This window comes from Radiomyces spectabilis (assembly GCF_025331425.1).
Source record: "Radiomyces spectabilis strain NRRL 2753 chromosome Unknown BYT42scaffold_12, whole genome shotgun sequence".
Taxonomy (NCBI): domain Eukaryota; kingdom Fungi; phylum Mucoromycota; class Mucoromycetes; order Mucorales; family Radiomycetaceae; genus Radiomyces; species Radiomyces spectabilis.
The window spans coordinates 695,327-713,658 of NW_026251937.1; the positions used below are offsets into that span (position 1 = coordinate 695,327).

At 42.4% G+C, this 18,332-nt stretch overlaps 8 protein-coding genes and 1 non-coding gene across 9 annotated transcripts; 5 read left to right on the forward strand and 4 right to left on the reverse strand.

The window, feature by feature from the left end:
- Positions 1–1,540: 1,540 nt before the first annotated feature.
- On the reverse strand, positions 1,541–1,936 carry BYT42DRAFT_502395 (uncharacterized protein; the record flags this gene model as incomplete). Its single annotated transcript, XM_051564825.1, has 1 exon — positions 1,541–1,936. The coding sequence occupies one exon, from the start codon at positions 1,934–1,936 to the stop codon at positions 1,541–1,543; it is 396 nt and encodes a 131-aa protein (XP_051420129.1).
- A 395-nt stretch (positions 1,937–2,331) lies between these two features.
- BYT42DRAFT_617094 (Ribokinase-like protein) lies at positions 2,332–3,724 on the reverse strand (the record flags this gene model as incomplete). Its single annotated transcript, XM_051572142.1, has 6 exons — positions 2,332–2,508; positions 2,595–2,917; positions 2,985–3,180; positions 3,405–3,455; positions 3,516–3,544; positions 3,604–3,724. The coding sequence occupies 6 exons, from the start codon at positions 3,722–3,724 to the stop codon at positions 2,332–2,334; spliced, it is 897 nt and encodes a 298-aa protein (XP_051420130.1).
- A 1,661-nt stretch (positions 3,725–5,385) lies between these two features.
- BYT42DRAFT_502676 (uncharacterized protein) lies at positions 5,386–5,553 on the forward strand (the record flags this gene model as incomplete). Its single annotated transcript, XM_051564847.1, has 1 exon — positions 5,386–5,553. The coding sequence occupies one exon, from the start codon at positions 5,386–5,388 to the stop codon at positions 5,551–5,553; it is 168 nt and encodes a 55-aa protein (XP_051420131.1).
- Positions 5,554–5,891: 338 nt separating this feature from the next.
- Positions 5,892–6,837, reverse strand: BYT42DRAFT_582812 (uncharacterized protein). Its single transcript, XM_051569725.1, has 3 exons — positions 6,496–6,837; positions 6,327–6,426; positions 5,892–6,250 (listed from the first exon to the last, which is right to left on the reverse strand). Exons 1-3 carry the CDS (start codon positions 6,677–6,679, stop codon positions 6,085–6,087), a joined length of 450 nt encoding a protein of 149 aa, XP_051420132.1. The 5' UTR covers positions 6,680–6,837; the 3' UTR covers positions 5,892–6,084.
- Positions 6,838–7,171: 334 nt separating this feature from the next.
- On the reverse strand, positions 7,172–8,501 carry BYT42DRAFT_582815 (uncharacterized protein). Its single transcript, XM_051569726.1, has 5 exons — positions 8,326–8,501; positions 8,189–8,264; positions 7,906–8,129; positions 7,509–7,825; positions 7,172–7,447 (listed from the first exon to the last, which is right to left on the reverse strand). Exons 1-5 carry the CDS (start codon positions 8,444–8,446, stop codon positions 7,205–7,207), a joined length of 981 nt encoding a protein of 326 aa, XP_051420133.1. The 5' UTR covers positions 8,447–8,501; the 3' UTR covers positions 7,172–7,204.
- A 1,973-nt stretch (positions 8,502–10,474) lies between these two features.
- BYT42DRAFT_595278 (uncharacterized protein) lies at positions 10,475–12,369 on the forward strand (the record flags this gene model as incomplete). The annotated part of the gene is made up of 5 exons (XM_051570834.1): positions 10,475–10,538; positions 10,613–10,866; positions 10,930–11,688; positions 11,753–12,124; positions 12,190–12,369. 5 exons carry the CDS (start codon positions 10,475–10,477, stop codon positions 12,367–12,369), a joined length of 1,629 nt encoding a protein of 542 aa, XP_051420134.1.
- A 197-nt stretch (positions 12,370–12,566) lies between these two features.
- BYT42DRAFT_582823 (folliculin-interacting protein middle domain-containing protein) lies at positions 12,567–15,905 on the forward strand. Its single transcript, XM_051569727.1, has 11 exons — positions 12,567–12,765; positions 12,853–13,159; positions 13,285–13,509; positions 13,572–13,748; positions 13,829–14,029; positions 14,087–14,212; positions 14,286–14,483; positions 14,549–14,598; positions 14,668–15,264; positions 15,340–15,724; positions 15,791–15,905. The coding sequence occupies exons 1-10, from the start codon at positions 12,686–12,688 to the stop codon at positions 15,632–15,634; spliced, it is 2,256 nt and encodes a 751-aa protein (XP_051420135.1). The 5' UTR covers positions 12,567–12,685; the 3' UTR covers positions 15,635–15,724; positions 15,791–15,905.
- Positions 15,797–16,303, forward strand: BYT42DRAFT_93061 (uncharacterized protein). The gene is made up of 3 exons (XM_051572901.1): positions 15,797–15,940; positions 16,011–16,117; positions 16,176–16,303. The coding sequence occupies exons 1-3, from the start codon at positions 15,917–15,919 to the stop codon at positions 16,267–16,269; spliced, it is 225 nt and encodes a 74-aa protein (XP_051420136.1). The 5' UTR covers positions 15,797–15,916; the 3' UTR covers positions 16,270–16,303.
- A 1,131-nt stretch (positions 16,304–17,434) lies between these two features.
- BYT42DRAFT_t120 lies at positions 17,435–17,506 on the forward strand. The gene has a single exon. It is a non-coding gene; the product is annotated as a tRNA-Glu (tRNA).
- The last annotated feature ends 826 nt before the right edge of the window (positions 17,507–18,332 follow it).

The window sequence follows — 18,332 nt, forward strand, 5'->3', positions numbered from 1 at the left end:
TCCAAGCAAGGAGTACAAAACACCAAGCCGCATATCGATAAACAAAAGGCGATGATTTTATCTTTTTTTTTTAAAAAAAATAAAAATAAAATAAAAACACGCCATCAAGCTTCTTCAGTTACAGGTCCTTTATTCGATACCTCCACCAGAGCTTGTGTGTTCAGCTGTGCAGCAATTTTTTCTGGAAAAGAAGTAACAAATGAATAGGCTGAGGCGAGTGTTTGCATCATTGTCATTGGTAATCACATATCATCAAGAGAATCGGATAACCCTTTGAGGAATATCTTTATCACAACAATGTTACTCTATAAGTTTTGAAGGACAATAAATACGTGCTGCTTATTCAAATTACTCATCCTCTGATAGCTACCGGTTTCTTATTCTTAAGCAACGGTAATCTTTCTGATCCACTTATTTATCTTATATGAGACATTGATAGTTTGATGAAATCGAACAACCGCTGTTTAATGGTTGAAAAAAAAAAAAACCACTGCGCTGCATAGAAACTTGTAATATGAAGAAGCTTCAGGGCAACATGGTCGCCCCTCAGAACATATTAAGAAACTTGTAGATTTTCTAATTCTTGCTGCACTCGGAACGCATGATTCTTTTTAATGATTTTTGACGTACTGTAACAAGAAGTAATTGTTGAAATCTTTCAGCGATAGTCTACACAATGTTTAAAGAGTCCACTGAAACTGTGATCCGCATGGTAGGTTTTAGCAACTATGATAAGATAAAAATCTTTTTAATTGTTGTCAAACATGGGTTTCTTTCTTAGTGCATATGTTCATAAGTTTGCGGTTTGGTTATGGAGGACCTCTTTTTTGTTAATTGTCATTTGTGACCTTTTTCATTCGCAATTCTTTTCTTATCGTTGTTATTCTTCACTGTCGCTTACACGGCAGATTCAGAATTTAGCGCCATCAGCTCACATACCCAGTAATAATGGGTATGCACGACAGGCAAGGCTTAGTTTCGTTGCATAATCATATTAAGAACGACACGCATCAAATTTGAGTAACAACAGCAATTGACACTAAAAGCCGACTTTTGGCTCGAATGGATTGGATCGAAATAAAACTTGCAGCAAAAGAGAGATCAGCGGGTTCTTTTTCATTGCCGTAAAAGTCTTGCTTCCTCGTTTTGTGTCATGTTGAGAAACATGGATCTTGTTTTAAATGGGCACATAGGTAAATAAAATAAATAACCATGATTCCACTCCTCACTTTTGGTTGAAGAATTTGTCACTGTAAAACGTTTTTATCAACCGACTATTTTAGCGGAATAATAGGTGAGATCTGGATGAGTGAAGAGTGGGCAGCAAAGCAAATAAAGAATGGTGATACAAAAATCCAAGGGATACACATGGCGAGAGCTGATTATTGTTGTCAAATGGCGTCATTTTCAGAAACAGCCCAGTTCTGAAATAAATAAAGAAAGGGGGAGGGGGCAAGACGAACAAAAAAGCCACCATGACTTTGAGACGAAGTTTGCGATTCTTGGTTTTCGAGTGGTAATGATAGCGGTAACAGGGAGTTCAGTAACGATGGGTGTGGATGGGAGTAGAAGATGCGGCTGACATGGAATAGTGGTCGTCTTTGTTGTAGTGGTCCATGGGAATAGGTACGGTTTCAGGTACATAATGCGAGCTGATGCCTGCTCGCTGCATCATGAGCATTTGATCTTGATTTTCACGTTCCAGACGTTTGCGCATGCCTTTGACACTTCGCACGATATACCATATCAACAAGCCAAGAAGCAGAAGACCGATGATAATGATAAAAATAAACCGATCATGCTGCTGGAGCCAACTTTCTTGTTTGTCTTTACTTTCGTTGCCGCTCGATTTAAATCCGTCGTCTTGGGCTAGTGCAGCGGTGAACCATACTGCTGCCAATAGTAGCAAGCGGTTGCTGTGGTGAAGGAAAGGCATGTGGGCGAAGGACGAAATACAACAGCAGATCTTTTTTTTTTTGCGTTCTGAAACTTGGATCGCCCAATGATCGACGATGCAACTACTAAGGGATTGGAAGGGGAACTGCAACAGTTAAAAGAAAACTGTTTTTTTTTTTTTTTTGCCAAAAAGAAAGAAAATAAAAAGATCTAAATAATCCACGAAATGAAAGGATTGAGCACCGAATCAAAAGAGACGAAAAAGAGCAAACCAATTACGCTCTATTCTGAATTGGTGATGGCGGCAAAAAAAAAAAAAAAAAAAAAAGAGAGTGTGAAAGAGAGAAAGAAAAAAAACGACCGTTTTGCGAAGCGGGAAACCGGAATTCAAGCTCTTTGATTGATTGGCGTGTTAAAAATAGACAAAAAAAACGTTTAATGATCTTTGGCTTGTTGCTCGCGAACTTCTTCTAATGTAGGTACGGAAATCATGGCCCCTGGTCGTGAAACCGCAATCGATGCAGCAAATGTCGCTTCCTCCAAAGCATACTGCACGCGTGCAAAATAATCCATGTTCTTTTCTTCACGCACAAAAGATGATAAGAAATAACCCTAAAAAACCGAATCCTAGTTAGGTCTGGGTTCCAAACTAGGCCATGATTTCTTATATATTTTTTGATCCCGCCATGGCAACTTACCACAAACGTGTCACCGGCACCTGTGGTGTCCTTGACGGCCACCTTTCGGCTGGGTACATGGAAATCGCGCTCTGCACCATCATGTCTGAATTTCGCAACCAAGCCTTGGCCACCCAAGGTAAGAATGATTCCCTTCATTCCGCTAAAATGATTCAAGAGCTCAGTGGCCAAGTCCAAGCCGGTTACTTTCTTTTGTCCGCCCAGTTCATTATAGAGGTCATCTCCTTCTGTTTCGTTCACTACCAATATCGCCACTTTATCAAACGGGAACTGGTTCAAAATGCCTTTGGTGAGCGGAGCAGGGTTGAAAAAGACGGATAATCCTGAGAGAAAGGAAAAACAAAAGCGTAAATGATAGTTTGATCTCCAACTGCATTCGAGAACGATTACCTTTTTCGATGGCCAACTGCATGATTTCACCGCCGTGGCTGATCTCATTTTGCTGAACGATCCAATCGCCAGGGCCAAACGACTCGAGCACCTTGGCCGCCTGTTCCACTGTGTAAGTGCCATTGGTACCCGGGAACAGCACAATACAGTTGTCATTGGTCTCAGCGCTCAACTGGATGAACGCGCGGCCATTATTCTGTCGAGTCGAGGTTAATCCTTGGCCCCAACATTGACAAACCTTTTTTTAATTTCACTTGCCTCGTTATCGGCGATCTCAGTAAAACTCATATCCACACCATGCTCACTCATGTAATCACGAATCTGTTATCCGATCAAGATGGATTTATATTAGATGGTATGCGGTTTTTTTTTTTTTTTTTTTTTTTTTTTTTTTTTTTTGCTTCTTCAGAGAAAACTTACCCAAACCGCATCTTTTCCGACTTTGCCAGCATGATACACGTTGCCGTGAGCCTATTGAACAAAGTTTTAGAAGGCAAAAGACTTATATCACCATTTTGTTGTTATCGTTACCTTTGCTAGGGCTACCGACTGGTTGGCACCTATCTCATCACTTGTCAGAAACCGTGTATGGTAGTGAGGCTGACTCTTTCTCAATTACCTTTACCGCCGGCGCGGACAAAGTAATCGGTAGACGACATGGTCTCACCGGAACGGCAAATGTGAGGGACAGCGAAGAATTCGTCAATGTTGATAGAGCCGTAGTTCAGAATTTTACCCATGGCAGTGATGCTTCAAGTGGGAAAACGAAAAAAGAAAAAGCAGTAAATGAGGGTTATTTTCCATCGTCGGTCATTCATGGCAGTGCACTTAGTTCGCAGGGCTGTCAGAGTGGCGGGATTCAGCAGTGGTTTTGATTGGATGGGAAATCTCTGTATGCGATTACAGTTTATACAAATGGAGGACGGGACTTGAAATGCCTCCGAATAAAAACGAAACCGCGGAACCTTTGGCAAACTGGAAAATTGTGGAATCAGGACATGACGTATATCAAAATTATCCAGTGCATAGATGGTATAGTTTCGCTACAGTTACGACGCGAAATGAGATTCAAATGGGATTTTGAGGTGATGATTGTGAAGTACTTGAGAGCTTTTAACATGAGATTTTCATTGGTGACGACAGGCAGTCAATGCCGCCCTCGTATGTCCAAGTGTAAAAAAGCCGTTTTCCGTATAATTGGTTGCTGTTGCGATATTGATGTATTCGATGTTCACAGTTAAAAATAAAGAAACCTAAATCGTCATAGGTTTGTACACCTTGCTGTATGCGTAAACCGTAACAAAAAGAAAGAGAGAGATCATCAACAAGGTAGGGATTAGGCTGTCGTTGGATTTCGAAGATAAAATATTCCAGCTGGGTTTTTTTGCATTGTCATGCCCTTTTCTTTAACATGCCTTGGACAGATGCTTTTGAAGCTTCCTCATTCGGTACGCAAAAACCCCCAAAGTTTACGTATTACCGATCCTACATTTATAACCCTTCCTCATTTCCGTTGCGACATCAAAGCTGTTTTGTTCGCTTCTTGGATTTCTGCCCCTTTTTTTATACATATTGCTGAAGTATCAAGGTTTCTCACCGGAAGCCCTAACAGTGACCGGTTCAACGGCAGTATAATAACACGAAAGTGTAAAAGGTGCACCGATTGTGTCTGTCAAAGTTCTTTCCTTTCTTCCAAACCTGTACCACACCTTTCAAAATCTTTTTTCTGAGGCTGCCTTTTTTTTTGGAAACGAGGCAATCATGAGCTCCAGGGCGTTGACGCTAAAAAATAGAGTTTATTAGCTACCGACCATCAACTATTCCGGGGCGTGATTTGCACGTTGATCAACGCTGCATGGCTCTGCGTAGTTCTCTCCTGCCGACTTGATTGGCGCTCCGGGCAACAAAGCCCTGTTAAGCCCTGTTGAGGCTCACGTCACAACAGGAAGCTTCTTATAATACCATACTGACTTGCTATCTTTTCATTTTCTTCCGTTTTGACTTGTTTTTATTTTCCTTCATATCTGGTCTGTTACGTATTCATTTTTTTTGTCATTGACTTTTTAAATTTGTGTGACTTGAAGCTAAATAAACTGAATCCAGAATCTGAGTTTTCTGACATTGGGGGCTACAGCGGTCAATGGAAAGAAAAGCTTAACAGATGACAGGCCAAAGCCAGTCAGGGAAAGTCTGTTGATGAGATCTGTTCATGAAAAATGGGCTATTTTCAAGCCAAAAAAGATCACATGATTTAATTTTGGTGATTGGAACGTGGATATTTGTTTTTTTTTTCTTTGCAGAACATGAAAAAATTTCCCGTGAATAAAAAAAAAAAATTCTAAGCAGGGAATCGAAAAGTGCAGCTTCTTTTAACGTGCACTTTTTTTCCTCCCTTTTCATCATGATCGCGCCTATCACTGGCAAGTTCCGACGACAAATTATTAGAGACATTGCTATTTCCTTGACACTGGGAGGAACCGCAGGAGCCGCTTGGTGGAATCTCTACCACATTCCCAACATCAAACGTCGCGATGCACTTTACGCCAAGCTGGAAGCTAACAATAAGTAGCTGCACGCCTCTCTCCCTCTCTCTCTCCCCAACTGCCATTCTATTATTGAACCAAAAGGAACTGTTAGCAGAATCCTTACGGTTCCCACTTTTTTCCTCAACTTGATTTTGTCATCTATCTGGTCTGTGCGATTCATGCCGTTTAAAACTGTCTTGGACTAGTTTCCTTTTTTTCTTCAAAAAACTCCTTCCAATTAGTGTATGAGGCTCTGTACCCCTATCCTTTCTCAAAAATAAACAATGCTAACGATCCAGATAACTTGCATGATACCAATATCCCTGCGGGGTTTGCCAGCGTAATCCATCCATCCCTTTTTGGGAATTCAGAGACCGAAAAATTGAAGTAGGTTATGCCACAGTCAGCCGAGCCACAGGCCAAGGCTGTTTTTTACTGTGAGCTATAAAAAAAAAAACCAAGTATATCATTTATTTATCACACGCAGGAACTTGCTCTCCGTGCAAGGTATTTTAAAAAGGCGGAGGTAAAAAACGCACGTCGTTGTATGCGATCAACTGTGATCCTCTTTACATCTAATCGACAATGTTGACCTTGACGGTTTCGGTGGCGGTGATTCTTCCACGGCGCAACTGGACAAGTTCGATAAAGTCAACGGCGTAGGATCCAGGCTTGGTGTTCTTGGGAATAGTCCATTGCTTCTTGTAGGTCACGAACTTGTCTTGCTTAGCAGTAACCGGGCTACCAACAAACACGGTTAGTGCCGTTTCTTCTAACATTTAACTTTCTTTTTTTTTTGGCAAGGTTGATTGGTTACCAGGACTTGTGAATGATAGCAATTTGTTGTTGCTTCTGGTTGCCGGTGCGACGGTGGAAATTAATATCTAAGCTGAGAGCTCGGCCCATGGAAGTGTGTTCTGCAAGTCATTGGTCTTTTAGGATTAGAAGAACAATTCTTCAATGTTTGGTGTTAAAGTCTTATTTACCGTAAACAAGGGGTTGCATCACATATTTCACAACAAGCTTTTCACCGGCGCGGAAATCCTGACCGTTCTTGGGTTCTTGGATCTTGATGAACTGAAGCTGGGAATAAATGCTTGCATAAGCAGTTTGGAACAAGGCCACCAATAGGACAGCCACCAACAAGAAACTCTTTGACGACGCAACCATGACCTGGAAGAAAAGATAAAGGGGAAGGAAAAAAAGAGGATAAAGGAAAGGAAAGAGGCAAGAGAAAAAGAAGTGCAATTACTCTTTTTTTTTTTCTTTCTTACTTTACAGAAATAAATAATGATGGGCGTACAAGTCATATTATGCCAAAAATAGCGGGTCAAAAGTCTTTGCACCCATTCATTTCCTTTGCTTCTTTTTGATTGATTAAATTGGTCACACAAGCCTCAAAGCCCGAAAATTGAAGCGTGCTTTGCATCCGCATCCATCGTTTTACCATTTGCTGTGATGTTACTTTGTGCACAGGGACCAGGCTTTGCCCACCGCCAAAACCCGACTGTTACAGAATAAGGTGTCTAGAAATAAAAACAGATTTTTCCATGTATCACCCTGCTTTTTTTTTTTTTTACCATATCTCTACCATTATGCAGTAATCAATAACAAATTCACCCTCCAAGTTTAGGTGAGACAACAGAAAAAACGGGGCACGAGCAGAAAGCAATAAAAAAAAGAAGGCCAATTTATTTATTCGGACACCTTGATCAAAAGTTTGCCAGACGTTTTTCGGCTTTCAATATCAATATGGGCCTGCTTGGCATCTTCCAACGAGTAGACTTTGTGGATATTGAATTTGAGCACATCTTTATCGATAAGATCAAACAGCTCTCCCCACCACTTCTTGGATTCCTCGCGCGTGGTCAGATAATTGAATAATACCGGTCGCATCAGTTTCAGATTTTTAGGAGCCAGCTTTTCAGTGATGGAAATCTACAATTGTTCTCTGTGAGTGGAATGAATGCCACAGCAGGATTACTAATACAACACTTACGGGAGGTACCACACCAGATGCGTTGCCAAAAGAAATAACCGAGCCCAGACGACGTGCACAAGCAATGGAGGTGTCAAACGTTTCTTTTCCAACGCCATCCAACACACCGTGACAGCCAAGTCCTCCAGTAATTTCCTTCACTTTTTCCACCACATCTTCATGGGAATAGTTGATCACATACGAAGCACCGTGCTGACGTGCGATGGCCGCTTTCTCTTCGGAGCTTACGGTACCAATGACCGTGGCACCAAGATACTTGCACATTTGACACAAAAGCAATCCAACTCCGCCAGCGGCAGCATGAACCAAAATGAAGTCTAAACAGAAAACATTTCATGAGATCACCACCGTCATCGAGCTTGAACCATTTTATTTCCCATCATGCTGTTTTACTTACCACCCTTCTTTACAGGATAAGCGTCTCTTACAATGGTCCATGCAGTGAGTCCTTGAACGCCCAAAGTGGCCGCTTTTTCGTAGGACACGTCATTTTTGATCTTCTCCACCATCGAAGCCTTGGCAACGCTGTATTCTGCATACGCTTCGGCGCCCAAGCAAATAACTTTATCGCCCACTTTGAAATCCGTCACATCTTCACCGACTTCCGTCACCTCGCCAGCACTGTTAGAAACCAGTTAGTCTTTCGTCTCCTCTCTTGTATGCTCGTATTCGTTGCGTACCTTTCGCGGCCCAGAGTGAACGGTGTTGGCAGAGGATAGATACCGCGGCGATGGTAAGTATCAATATAATTGACACCTAACGCTGTTTTAGACCAAATGTTCCAAGCAATGGACAGGGCGACATGACCACCACTTACCGACGTAATGATTCTTTATGAGGACGGAGTCTTTTCCAGCTTTAGGTTTGGGAATGTCCTTGTAGATCATGTTTTCGACACCACCGGGGGTCTCCACAATAAAAGCCTTCATAGTCGACATGACTCGAAACTGAAAAATAGGACGATGAATAGAGTGACGAAGAGCGCTTTGAAGCATATGGTCAACTCTTTCTCTCACGCTGTCATTCCTTAAAATATTCAAGTTCGGAGACCCAATCGGGTTCGCTGAATAATCCATCCTTTTTCTCGCATATGCTGTTTCACAACTGCAGCTTACAATATCGTACTCTTCATGGATTGTTCATAAAAAATGAAGAATATTATATGCTAGCCAGCTCGCTATACAATAGTTTTAACTTTTTATGCACACGGTGATGGGTCAGCACCAGCACCTACTAAATTGGGGAAAACGCGCCTCAAGGCCTGCAGTTTTCGATTCGGTTTTAAATTTAACCGAGCCATCCGCTATATCGTTTTCCAAGAATACTGACAGCATCCCTGATCCAACAACTTGCTGTCTTGTAAGAAGTACCATCAATTGGACGTGTTGTTGAAATGGTATATGCGTCGGCTACTCTTTCTAACCGATAAGCTTTTTAGCTTGCTTCTTAAAAGAAGCTCGAAAGGTGGCGTGGATGCTTATCATGCATGCCGTTATTACCAGTGCACACATAAGCAACACGGTGGTCCGAGCCCGCATACGCAAAAGATTACTAAGCATCTGAGAATTGGCATTGATTATCCTTTTTTGATGCGAAATTTTCATTTAAAGAATCAATTACACAGCCACCGCAAAGTAGGGTGGAATTGCTGGGCTGCAGTTAAAAATTGCACCTTCTAACATCAAGACTTTCACAGCGTACAGCCTTTAATGGTCCTAAACGATCTTTCACTCTCAATCCTCTCAAACAATATTAAGCAACCATTACTGGTAAAAGGTCTTTAGGTTCGTTTCGGTCGATACGAACATGAAGCATACCTATGAGGAAATATGTCGGCCCTGATTCAGGTCAATAAAATTGTATAATAAGTCTGACAAAGAGCAGGTTGAAGTAAAATGTAGACAGCGCTTATGAAATGAATTACAGTTCGGATGTACCTTATATTGTGTTGAAAACTTACATGGTTAGTTCATAGACAGCAAGTAACAAAGAGAAATGGTGCGTAAGCTTCGAAAAGCGAGCCATGCAACAACGCTCTCTTGTGAGCTTGGTTTTTTATTGGCGGAGAAACTCTGTATTTAAATTCGCATGAGAATTTTTTTTGTCCTCTTCTTTGAACGTGTTGTTGGGTATAACTACGTACGCGGGAGTTGGCTGTGCCAAGAAAGCGTTTCGTATTCACATATGGAGCAGGAGTATTGATAACAGCTATATAACAAACGCAATAGGGTTATACCACATATGCATGAATCTGCCGTGTCATTCTTTTTGAACGATCCGCATGTGGCACTTGTTATGCTCCAAAGACAACACGAATATCAAAACTTGGGCTATTCTCTGACTGTTGCAAGGAGTATATTTTGCAATGAGTTCGTTCAATGCCTACATTTCTTCAAAATATCATGGCTAACATTGTCAATGACGTTGCCTATTGAATTCCTAGGAAGTAAAAAGGACGGCTGCCCCTAGCTGTTAAGAAAGGAAATGGCGTTTCGGTTTGGTTTGGTTTGGTTTTAATTTGGGAAAAAAAAGTTCGATTGAGGTTTAGAGGAAGAAATGGGTCATGATCGAGAGAATGTACTTATAACAAGATGACCTATTCTCAGAGTTAGGGTTCAAATATTTGTTTCTGAGAGTTTCGTTCGGTCTTGGTTATATCTGTTTCAGTCTATGCGATCTCAAGCGAGGTTTCCCTGGCAAATATCAACGTTTTGAAACATGATATTGCCTTGTAGCGATACATATGCGCTTCGAAATTGGCTGTATCACTGTGAGTCACAGCAGGTTATCTCAGCAACCACACTGAAGATACTTCAAGAATACCAGTCCAATCTTTCGTTGCCGTATATTTTTTACCGCGATGGGCTACAGATCAACAAGGAACAGTCGAATCTGGTGACACAAATTCTTATCTGGTTTTGTGGCCTCGTTTTTTCCAACTCTTGACTTCTTTTCACCTGAATGACATGGTTTTAATCAAGAATATTGACGATATTCGAAATAAGTCTTTTGACTATATTATCGTCGGAGGTACGCCATTCGAATCACACAATGCAGGAAATGAAAACATGTTGGTCGGTCATGCTCAATAAAGACCTCCGTAGGCGGAACGGCGGGCTGCGTTCTGGCGAATCGGTTATCCGCGCAAAAGCATATTGAAGTGCTGCTTTTAGAAGCAGGCACTGAGGTTGCCCAAGAGCTGGAAGCGAGTAGAATCCCTGGCTTGTCCGGTCGTTTGAGAAAGTCGGAAAATGAGTGGTGCCTACGAACCACCACTCAGGACAAGATCAACGATCGAAGTTTGGATGTTCCCCTGGGGAAAATGCTGGGCGGTTCCAGTGCCATGAATGCTACCGTGGTAGGAGGTTACCCTGGAATAACACGGTAAAACGCATGATGATCTCACGCTCAATGCGGATAGCTCCATCGATGCAGTCCCAGTGATTATGACGCATGGCAAATCAAAGGCTGGACCTACGATGATTTGCAGCCGTACTTTGAGAAGGCCGAAAAGTATCACGCCAGTTCTGCATCAAAAGTCAATGGTCACGGTACCAATGGCCCTATGCATACGTCGGATGTGGAGGTGGGACCTCTCGGTGTTCCGTTCAGAAATGCTTGCGCTTCTCTAGGATTGAACTTTTACGAAGATATGACCTTGATGCGAACGCAGATTGGCGTGACCAATGTCCACGCCATGATCCATCGTGGCCAACGGTCTTCCACGAGCGCTTCTTATATGACGGCTGAAGTTTTAGAACGACTGAATCTTACGGTGGCACTTGGGTGTCAGGTCCAAAAGATCGTTATTGAGAAACAGCGTGCAACCCATGTGCGATTTACTCTGAAAGGTTCTCAGGAAAACTTACTGGTGTCCGCTCGACGTGAGATTATTGTGTGTGGAGGAGCTATTCACTCTCCTCATCTATTGATGCTGAGCGGCCTTGGTTGTGCTCGACAACTGGCGGATCACGGAATCGAGGCTATCAGGGACCTTCCTGGCGTTGGGGCCAATCTTCAGAACCATTGGCGAGTACCTTTTGTCCACGAAACGACAAATCCTAAACAGTCGCTTCACGGCGGCCTATTTCGAGATCCCCACAGTCTTGTTGATGCCCAGAACGGCAAAGGCGCTTTAACGAGGGCATGGCCTGATGCCGTCGCTTATTTCAATATACCGGTAAGTTCATCGTGAAGAGTGTATCTGATCAACAACACATGGAATAATCCACTGGCTCCATCAGGATTGTCCCAGTAATAGTAGCCATGCAGCGGATGCTCCCCAGTTTGAATTATTCACGGGAGGTATCGCGCTTTGTGATTTATTGCCTCAACTGCATGATGTGGATTGCGCTACGCTACTACTTGTCTTACTCGCTCCATTTTCTCGTGGCAGCGTGAAACTGGGACCTATCGTGGATCCGGGATTATTGCAAGATGAGCGTGACGTGGAATGTTTCCATAAAGGATTGCAATATGTACTGCAAATCGCGAATGACGACGCGTATAAGCCAAATATCAAGCGATGGATTTTAGCTCCTACAGATGATCAAAGTCCTCATGAATACATTCGGCAGCATATCGACAGTATCCATCATTATGCAGGCACGTGCAAGGTAAGACCCTACAAAAGCTAATACTTTTTTACCTCTCTTACTAAAAATAATAAATGATATTATAGATGGGACACTCTGATGATCCAATGGCGGTAGTTGATGCCCAGCTCAAGGTGATTGGTATTGAAGCGTTGCGAGTAGTCGATGCTTCCATATTTCCGCAAGTGCCGGCAGGACAGATCTGCTTCCCCGTCATTGCCTGCGCTGAAAAAGCTGCGGATGTGATTTTGAACAACGTGTACTAAAATCCATCTCCCCCCATAATAATCAATGTCGATATTAAATGAATAGTAGACAAAATGTAAAAAAGGTGGCAAAGGATGATGTTGCATGGAAACAGATGTAATGCAGATGATGGGCATCCGTGATTTTATTTGAAGCCCAGCGCTTATCATTGGTTTGAGGATGGATTGATTTCCTCGGGCAGGTCACGCCAACTTGCCTTTTTTCGGGTTATTTTTTCTCTCTTTCTTTGTTACCATTCAAGTTCATTTGTGTATATATATATTTCTTTTTACTTAATCTTGTGAGTTGGCGGAGAAGATAAAACGACGAGAAAGCATGCTACAAAAGTTCTTTGGCAAGTCGATATCGAGGGATAATGATGATCAGTACACCTTTGAGTTATTGGAGCCCGAACCGTAATGTGCTTTTGTTCATCCCTCTTGTGTTTCTTTTTTACTGGTGAATTGAGGAACATGCAAGAGTTGACATTGTTTAAACTTTAGATGGTGTCCCACTCCTATCAAGGAGAACCATGTCCGTGTTCTTTTCTGCCAAGACGCTGGCGAATGCAATAAAGTGATATTATATGATTCCGATTATGCGACGTCCACTGCATCTTCCAAGAATCCTTTAAACTCGGAGCTCGCTCGTTCTTGGAACGGCACATCCCTTCATCACACTTTGACCAATCGTGCGAATCTCGAAGGAGGCTCCTTGGTGGACAGAAAACAGGAATTTGGGCCTTCCAGTATGCGGGCAGTACCGTCCATGGGCATGCCGGACTCTCACCCAAAACAGCCTCATCGCACGGTAGAGTATCAATTATATTGCGAAAATCTATTCTTCGTTGACTGATGTGCCTTCAATGATTCTGGTGCTTGGATGATTCCTTTTTTTTTCTCCTGCGTTGACGCTACATATTGCAACATTTTCAGACAAGTCGTCGACTGGATTTGATCGGTGATATGATTTTCGGCACCGCGCCTCTCGCATACAAAGGCATGAATACCAAAGTTCATTACAAACGCGGCAAAGATCCGCAAGTCGTCTTGTCCAAACTTTTCACACTCAATTCAAAGAACTCCAATATCGGTCGACGACCCTCGTTTTCATCCGTGAATAGCGATCGTTCCAACGCTTCGTCAGGAATCATGGACGATGTGAGTCTAATAGCTTTTCTTCTACCACCCTCCATATCGATCTATTGACATCTTGCATTCAGTCCAGTGACGATGATCAAGGACGATATACACCATCGATTTATCCACCTATCCTCGGTTTACATGCTCGTTCCTACTCGAAACGATCCCATCGTTTCAATGTCACCAATATGGAAAACGGAACTTTTCGACCCATGCCTTTACCGAAAACGCGTATTCCAGAGGCCGTCGATGGTGCTGTAAGTACTTTTGTAGCGTCTCTTTCACGGGAAAATCTTGCATGTCGTTACTTACGAGGCGGCATGGCCATCATCCTCAGCCAGTGCGATCCTCTTCACGTTCGATTAAATATGCAGTGGCTGTCATTATCACACTGGAAGATAAAAACAAGACTTTGTACGATTTTATTTTCTCTCATTTTGCGCTCATCGAAAACCACCTCCATCAACTACAAGCCGTTGCATTTCAACAACTATGCAACTATTTTCAACGTCAATTGAACGGTCCATCACAAATGCAGGTAAATAAAACGACAAGTGTCAACCAGAAAAACGGCATCCATAACCGACTCTTCTAGATGCATAAATCACGCCACTCGTCCTACTTACATTCCAATGCTTTTCAACAAGATGCAACGCTAATACAAGCCGTCAATCATTTCAAGAAAGCATTCCACGACCTGTATGCAACACCGCGTATTCAGGTAAAACGAAAATGTACACACAAGTTTTTAAGGTGAACAATATCCCTTACTTATGAGTTCGAATACTGCACAGGAACCGCTATGGCTCAATATGGCGACGTTTCCTCATCGTAAAAGTGATTACAGCAAGAAGCTGATGAAAGAGCTCCTGTATCTGATAGACGAACTGAATAACAAACAACATCATTTTTTCATCTCCACCATGTTCACGGCGGTCTTATCCCATCATTTGTCATGGGTGCAAACGGTCGCACCGCCGGAAGACGAGCGAGTAAGTATAATTTGTCCATTCTTCTATGTTAAAAAATCGGCATCTCAACAGTGGATAACAACTAGAATATCGGATGTCACTATGGAAATTATGATCCGTTATGGGCTCAACTAAGGTAGGGCAGGCTATGCCATGCTATACTGCTCTAATCCATTGGTCTATCGAATTCTAATAAAGTTCCTAGCGATCTTTACGGTTATGTCAGCACGCCGTCGACCATAGCGAGAACGATTGTGGTTGGTCGAAAAGCGAGCCTTGTACGGCGTGTCTTGTACATCCTAAGTTACCTCATTCGCTGCAACGAAGTCTATGAAAGCTTAGAAACATTATCAGATGCAGAGTCGGAATACATCTTTGGTCGTGAACAAGGTCTCGATGATACACTCGCTTCAAAATTGGAGGATAAGATTGTGCGTCAACTTATTGGATCGACCACGGACGTCGAATCCATTGCGATACCCAATACCCAGCGCGACGTGGATCCCCAGCTGTATAATCCCACCGAATCTCCCGAGTCCTTAACCGATCATTCCAATGCAACCTCTTTCAGCAGCACTCCCGTCAATAATCATGCTTTCATGTCAAGTCGTCGTTCATCCACTGATATGGCGTCCGTGGCACAAGAAAAACTGTGGTTAAGCAAAACCAGAGACAAAACGGGAGACTGTGGTCACAGCGATAAAGCAGATTCGATATCACTGCATGGACAGGAATCACTCTCACGTACAGAGCGTACGGCAAGCTCATCTACTGGCACCACCTTTCAGATTGGATTGCCAAGGTAAGGCAGAAAATGGACACTCTCCGAAAGAGGATGCGGATCAATTGACTCACGAAAAACTTTTGTGACATTTAGATCGTCTATTTTCCACATGGAACCAGACATTACTGCGATGAAGGAAACTGGAGTACCAACGGGAGCGGCCGACCGTTTGTATGCGAAATCGTACGGAAGATCGCTGATGGCAAGCTATTGTGAGAATTATAAATCCGACTTTGTCCTCATGGGTGTGCGCAATCGGCTGTCAACAGAGGCTCTGGAAACTGACACCAAGAACACGTTAAGGCAATTTGCCTTGACCGACGCCATTACCAAAGCGACCTGTATCTTGATCAATACTGACACATTGCAAGTATCCTTTTTTTTATGAATCCCGTGATATGCTAATTGACGTTTGAAAAATCTATAGTCAGTGCCAAATCTTGCACCAACAACTCTTACAAGAAGAAGAACATCCCCAGTACGTATTTTTGAAAGGATGTCATACCATCTTTTATACTTGTTTTTTAACCCGCAGACTCTACAGGGAAAAATCGAATAACAAGCAGAGGAAGTGGGAAACAGCCCAGCTGTCGTCTTTGGTACATGATATGTTGACGGATATCAAAAGAAAAGCAAGTTCAGGATCGTCTTCTGACGAGGTAGATGGACAATGGCTATTTTATTATTCTGTAAGGTCTGACGTGTAAATTTTGTTCTATTGGTACGATCGTTAGTTGATCGAGTTACTGGAAGATGGACTTCAGCTGGTTTATTTACGTAGTATCCTCTTGCAAGATTGTATTCACGAACATTGGAACGGTCTTGATACCGCGGCCATTGAGAACTTTGAGTTTATGGCTTCCAATATTGGGTAATGTACTATTGAACAGAGCCAGTCATCGTCAGTTATTCATTTTGCACCTTTACAGGGTTCACGCCAACGACATTCCGTTATTGATCAGCATTTGCAGCGCTTATGATACCAAAATTGGGGAACTCTTCCAACGAAAGGCTGCTTCATAGGGTTGGATCGCGGCTCATGTACAGTTTATTCTTGTAGCATACTTTATCATTCTTCAACGTACAATTTTTACAGTACCTGTATAAGAACCATCATCTGTAATTGGGGCCAATATGTCACCATCATAGTGACCGCCAATCTTGCAAACAAAATCATAAATATAAAATCATTTCCAGCGATTCCTAGATTGACTTGAAATCTCCTGAAATTGTTCCAATACTAATTGGAGCTGTCCTATTGCAGTATTTGAAAGGGAAATCAAAGATGGAAAAGCACTCAAATTTAGGACGCTAACTTATACATTTTTATCTAAACTTGTGCATACAGCGCATAAATGCAAGTATGTTTTGACATGAAATCAACCCTAATTGTATGCTTATGGCACCATTACTCACATCTCGATGAGCGCCTGTTAATTTTCGACCCTTAGGTTGCTGATCACCAGCTTGTTGAAAAGGCGGAAACTTCGGGTCATAATTGTCAATCAAATTGAAAATTACAGCTATGGTTAGCACCCAAAGCACGAGCAGGAAGTGGAAGCATTAAGAGTAAATATTATAACAAATACGTCGTTACAGTGCAGCTAATGTGATAATTCTTACTGTAGGATCAAGTGAGTGAGCAATTGGCGACATAGAGCCTTCTAATGTTAATTTAGGGCACTTCACACACACAAAAGATATTTAATCTCGGTATGGGCGATTAACACTACGTGTGAGATGGGTAGTCGAAGAGCTGCATAATGCGAACATCGATAATTATTAATACAAATCGTAGCAAAACAAGCACAGGTGGAAAGATAATAACCGGGCAAAGTACGGCAGACGGCGGCGTGCTGGATCGAAATGAAGGTTATTGAGCATTCCACCAATATCGATTCCTTCGCTTCTTTTTTATTTATTTATCTGGCATCAGTATCACAATATAGTAGAGATTCAGTTTTATCAGTTTTAGACATGCAATTGATCATTCAAATCCTTGCATAAATCGATTCCAAAACCATTTTCGAAGATATCCTCTTCAGCCCCCATCAGCAGTGGAAACTCGGGAAATTACTAAATATGGCAATCGAAGCACTTTTCGTCTACCGCCCAGCCAATCAGAAGCGATTACTTAATCACGTGATCGTGTTGCTCGTAAAAAACAAAGCGTTTTGAAAATATTAAATCCTCAATGGTCTAGTGGCTAGGATCCGACGCTCTCACCGTCGTGGCCGGGGTTCAATTCCCCGTTGGGGAATATCTTTTGACACTTTTTTTTCGTATCGATGGGGGATCCATCTTCGAATGGCGTCCTTTTATATCAATTTTTTAAACGGAGCCTTGTGACGGTTAAAGGGATCCCGATCCATTCGTCGATATCCGATTCTAATTCCGTGCGCCTAAAATTGTGGTCCCATGTTTTCCTGGTCTGTGGAAACGTGCATGGATCCGCCTACCAAATGCCCTTGGTACTGCTACTTTGGTTGCTCTGATCTCGGGTTCTGTTTGGGTGTTGGACGCGATGCTTTTGCGCATCAACGGTGGTCCCTCTCTCAGTATCCCATCTTTAATTACACCTCTAAGCCATTCCCACTCCCGGTGTTAGACCAAGTGTGGATAGGCCCGCTTCCGTCAGGATAATTTGTGCCCTTTGCTTCGCTACTATAGTCTCTTTTTATAGGTTCTTTATCACGTTTATGCCGTGGATCGACAAACATTTTACCAACGAATATCATCATCAAGATTCAATCTCCCGCTGGGGAGATTCCTTTTCTTTTGCGATTTCTAGCATATACGCGTTATTCTTTTGCAGCTACAGTACTTTAAAAGTATACTTTCTTTATGAACCTTTTTTATGCCACTTGCAACTCGATATCTTTACAACAACCCTAACATATTTGCGATTCCTTCTGCCATCTCTGAAATCACCGACGAAAAAGCCATCTTTTATGCGCTCCAACTCGTCGATCTATTAATGAACCCACAGCACGCCTTGATTAGATCTCAAAGCTCATCTTGAACTCTATCGAATTCTCGAATGACTTGTCGTTTCGACCACTTCCGCGCATTCACTTTTCGACATT

What these genes read in the sequence shown, in the direction of transcription:
- BYT42DRAFT_582823 (XM_051569727.1), top strand. Translation starts at nt 12,686, where the DNA reads ATGCTACAAAAGTTCTTTGGCAAGTCGATATCGAGGGATAATGATGAT. An exon ending in ACGGTCCATCACAAATGCAG is followed by an intron (nt 14,030 to 14,086) that starts GTAAATAAAACG and finishes CGACTCTTCTAG; the next exon opens with ATGCATAAATCACGCCACTC. An exon ending in CACCGCCGGAAGACGAGCGA is followed by an intron (nt 14,484 to 14,548) that starts GTAAGTATAATT and finishes GATAACAACTAG; the next exon opens with AATATCGGATGTCACTATGG.
- BYT42DRAFT_582815 (XM_051569726.1), bottom strand. Translation starts at nt 8,446, where the DNA reads ATGTCGACTATGAAGGCTTTTATTGTGGAGACCCCCGGTGGTGTCGAA. An exon ending in TTCACTCTGGGCCGCGAAAG is followed by an intron (nt 8,130 to 8,188) that starts GTACGCAACGAA and finishes GGTTTCTAACAG; the next exon opens with TGCTGGCGAGGTGACGGAAG. An exon ending in CATCTGGTGTGGTACCTCCC is followed by an intron (nt 7,448 to 7,508) that starts GTAAGTGTTGTA and finishes GAACAATTGTAG; the next exon opens with ATTTCCATCACTGAAAAGCT.
- BYT42DRAFT_93061 (XM_051572901.1), top strand. Translation starts at nt 15,917, where the DNA reads ATGGCTATTTTATTATTCTGTAAG. An exon ending in CTATTTTATTATTCTGTAAG is followed by an intron (nt 15,941 to 16,010) that starts GTCTGACGTGTA and finishes GATGGACTTCAG; the next exon opens with CTGGTTTATTTACGTAGTAT. An exon ending in TTTATGGCTTCCAATATTGG is followed by an intron (nt 16,118 to 16,175) that starts GTAATGTACTAT and finishes GCACCTTTACAG; the next exon opens with GGTTCACGCCAACGACATTC.
- BYT42DRAFT_582812 (XM_051569725.1), bottom strand. Translation starts at nt 6,679, where the DNA reads ATGGTTGCGTCGTCAAAGAGTTTCTTGTTGGTGGCTGTCCTATTGGTG. An exon ending in GATGCAACCCCTTGTTTACG is followed by an intron (nt 6,427 to 6,495) that starts GTAAATAAGACT and finishes AATGACTTGCAG; the next exon opens with AACACACTTCCATGGGCCGA. An exon ending in GCTATCATTCACAAGTCCTG is followed by an intron (nt 6,251 to 6,326) that starts GTAACCAATCAA and finishes GTTTGTTGGTAG; the next exon opens with CCCGGTTACTGCTAAGCAAG.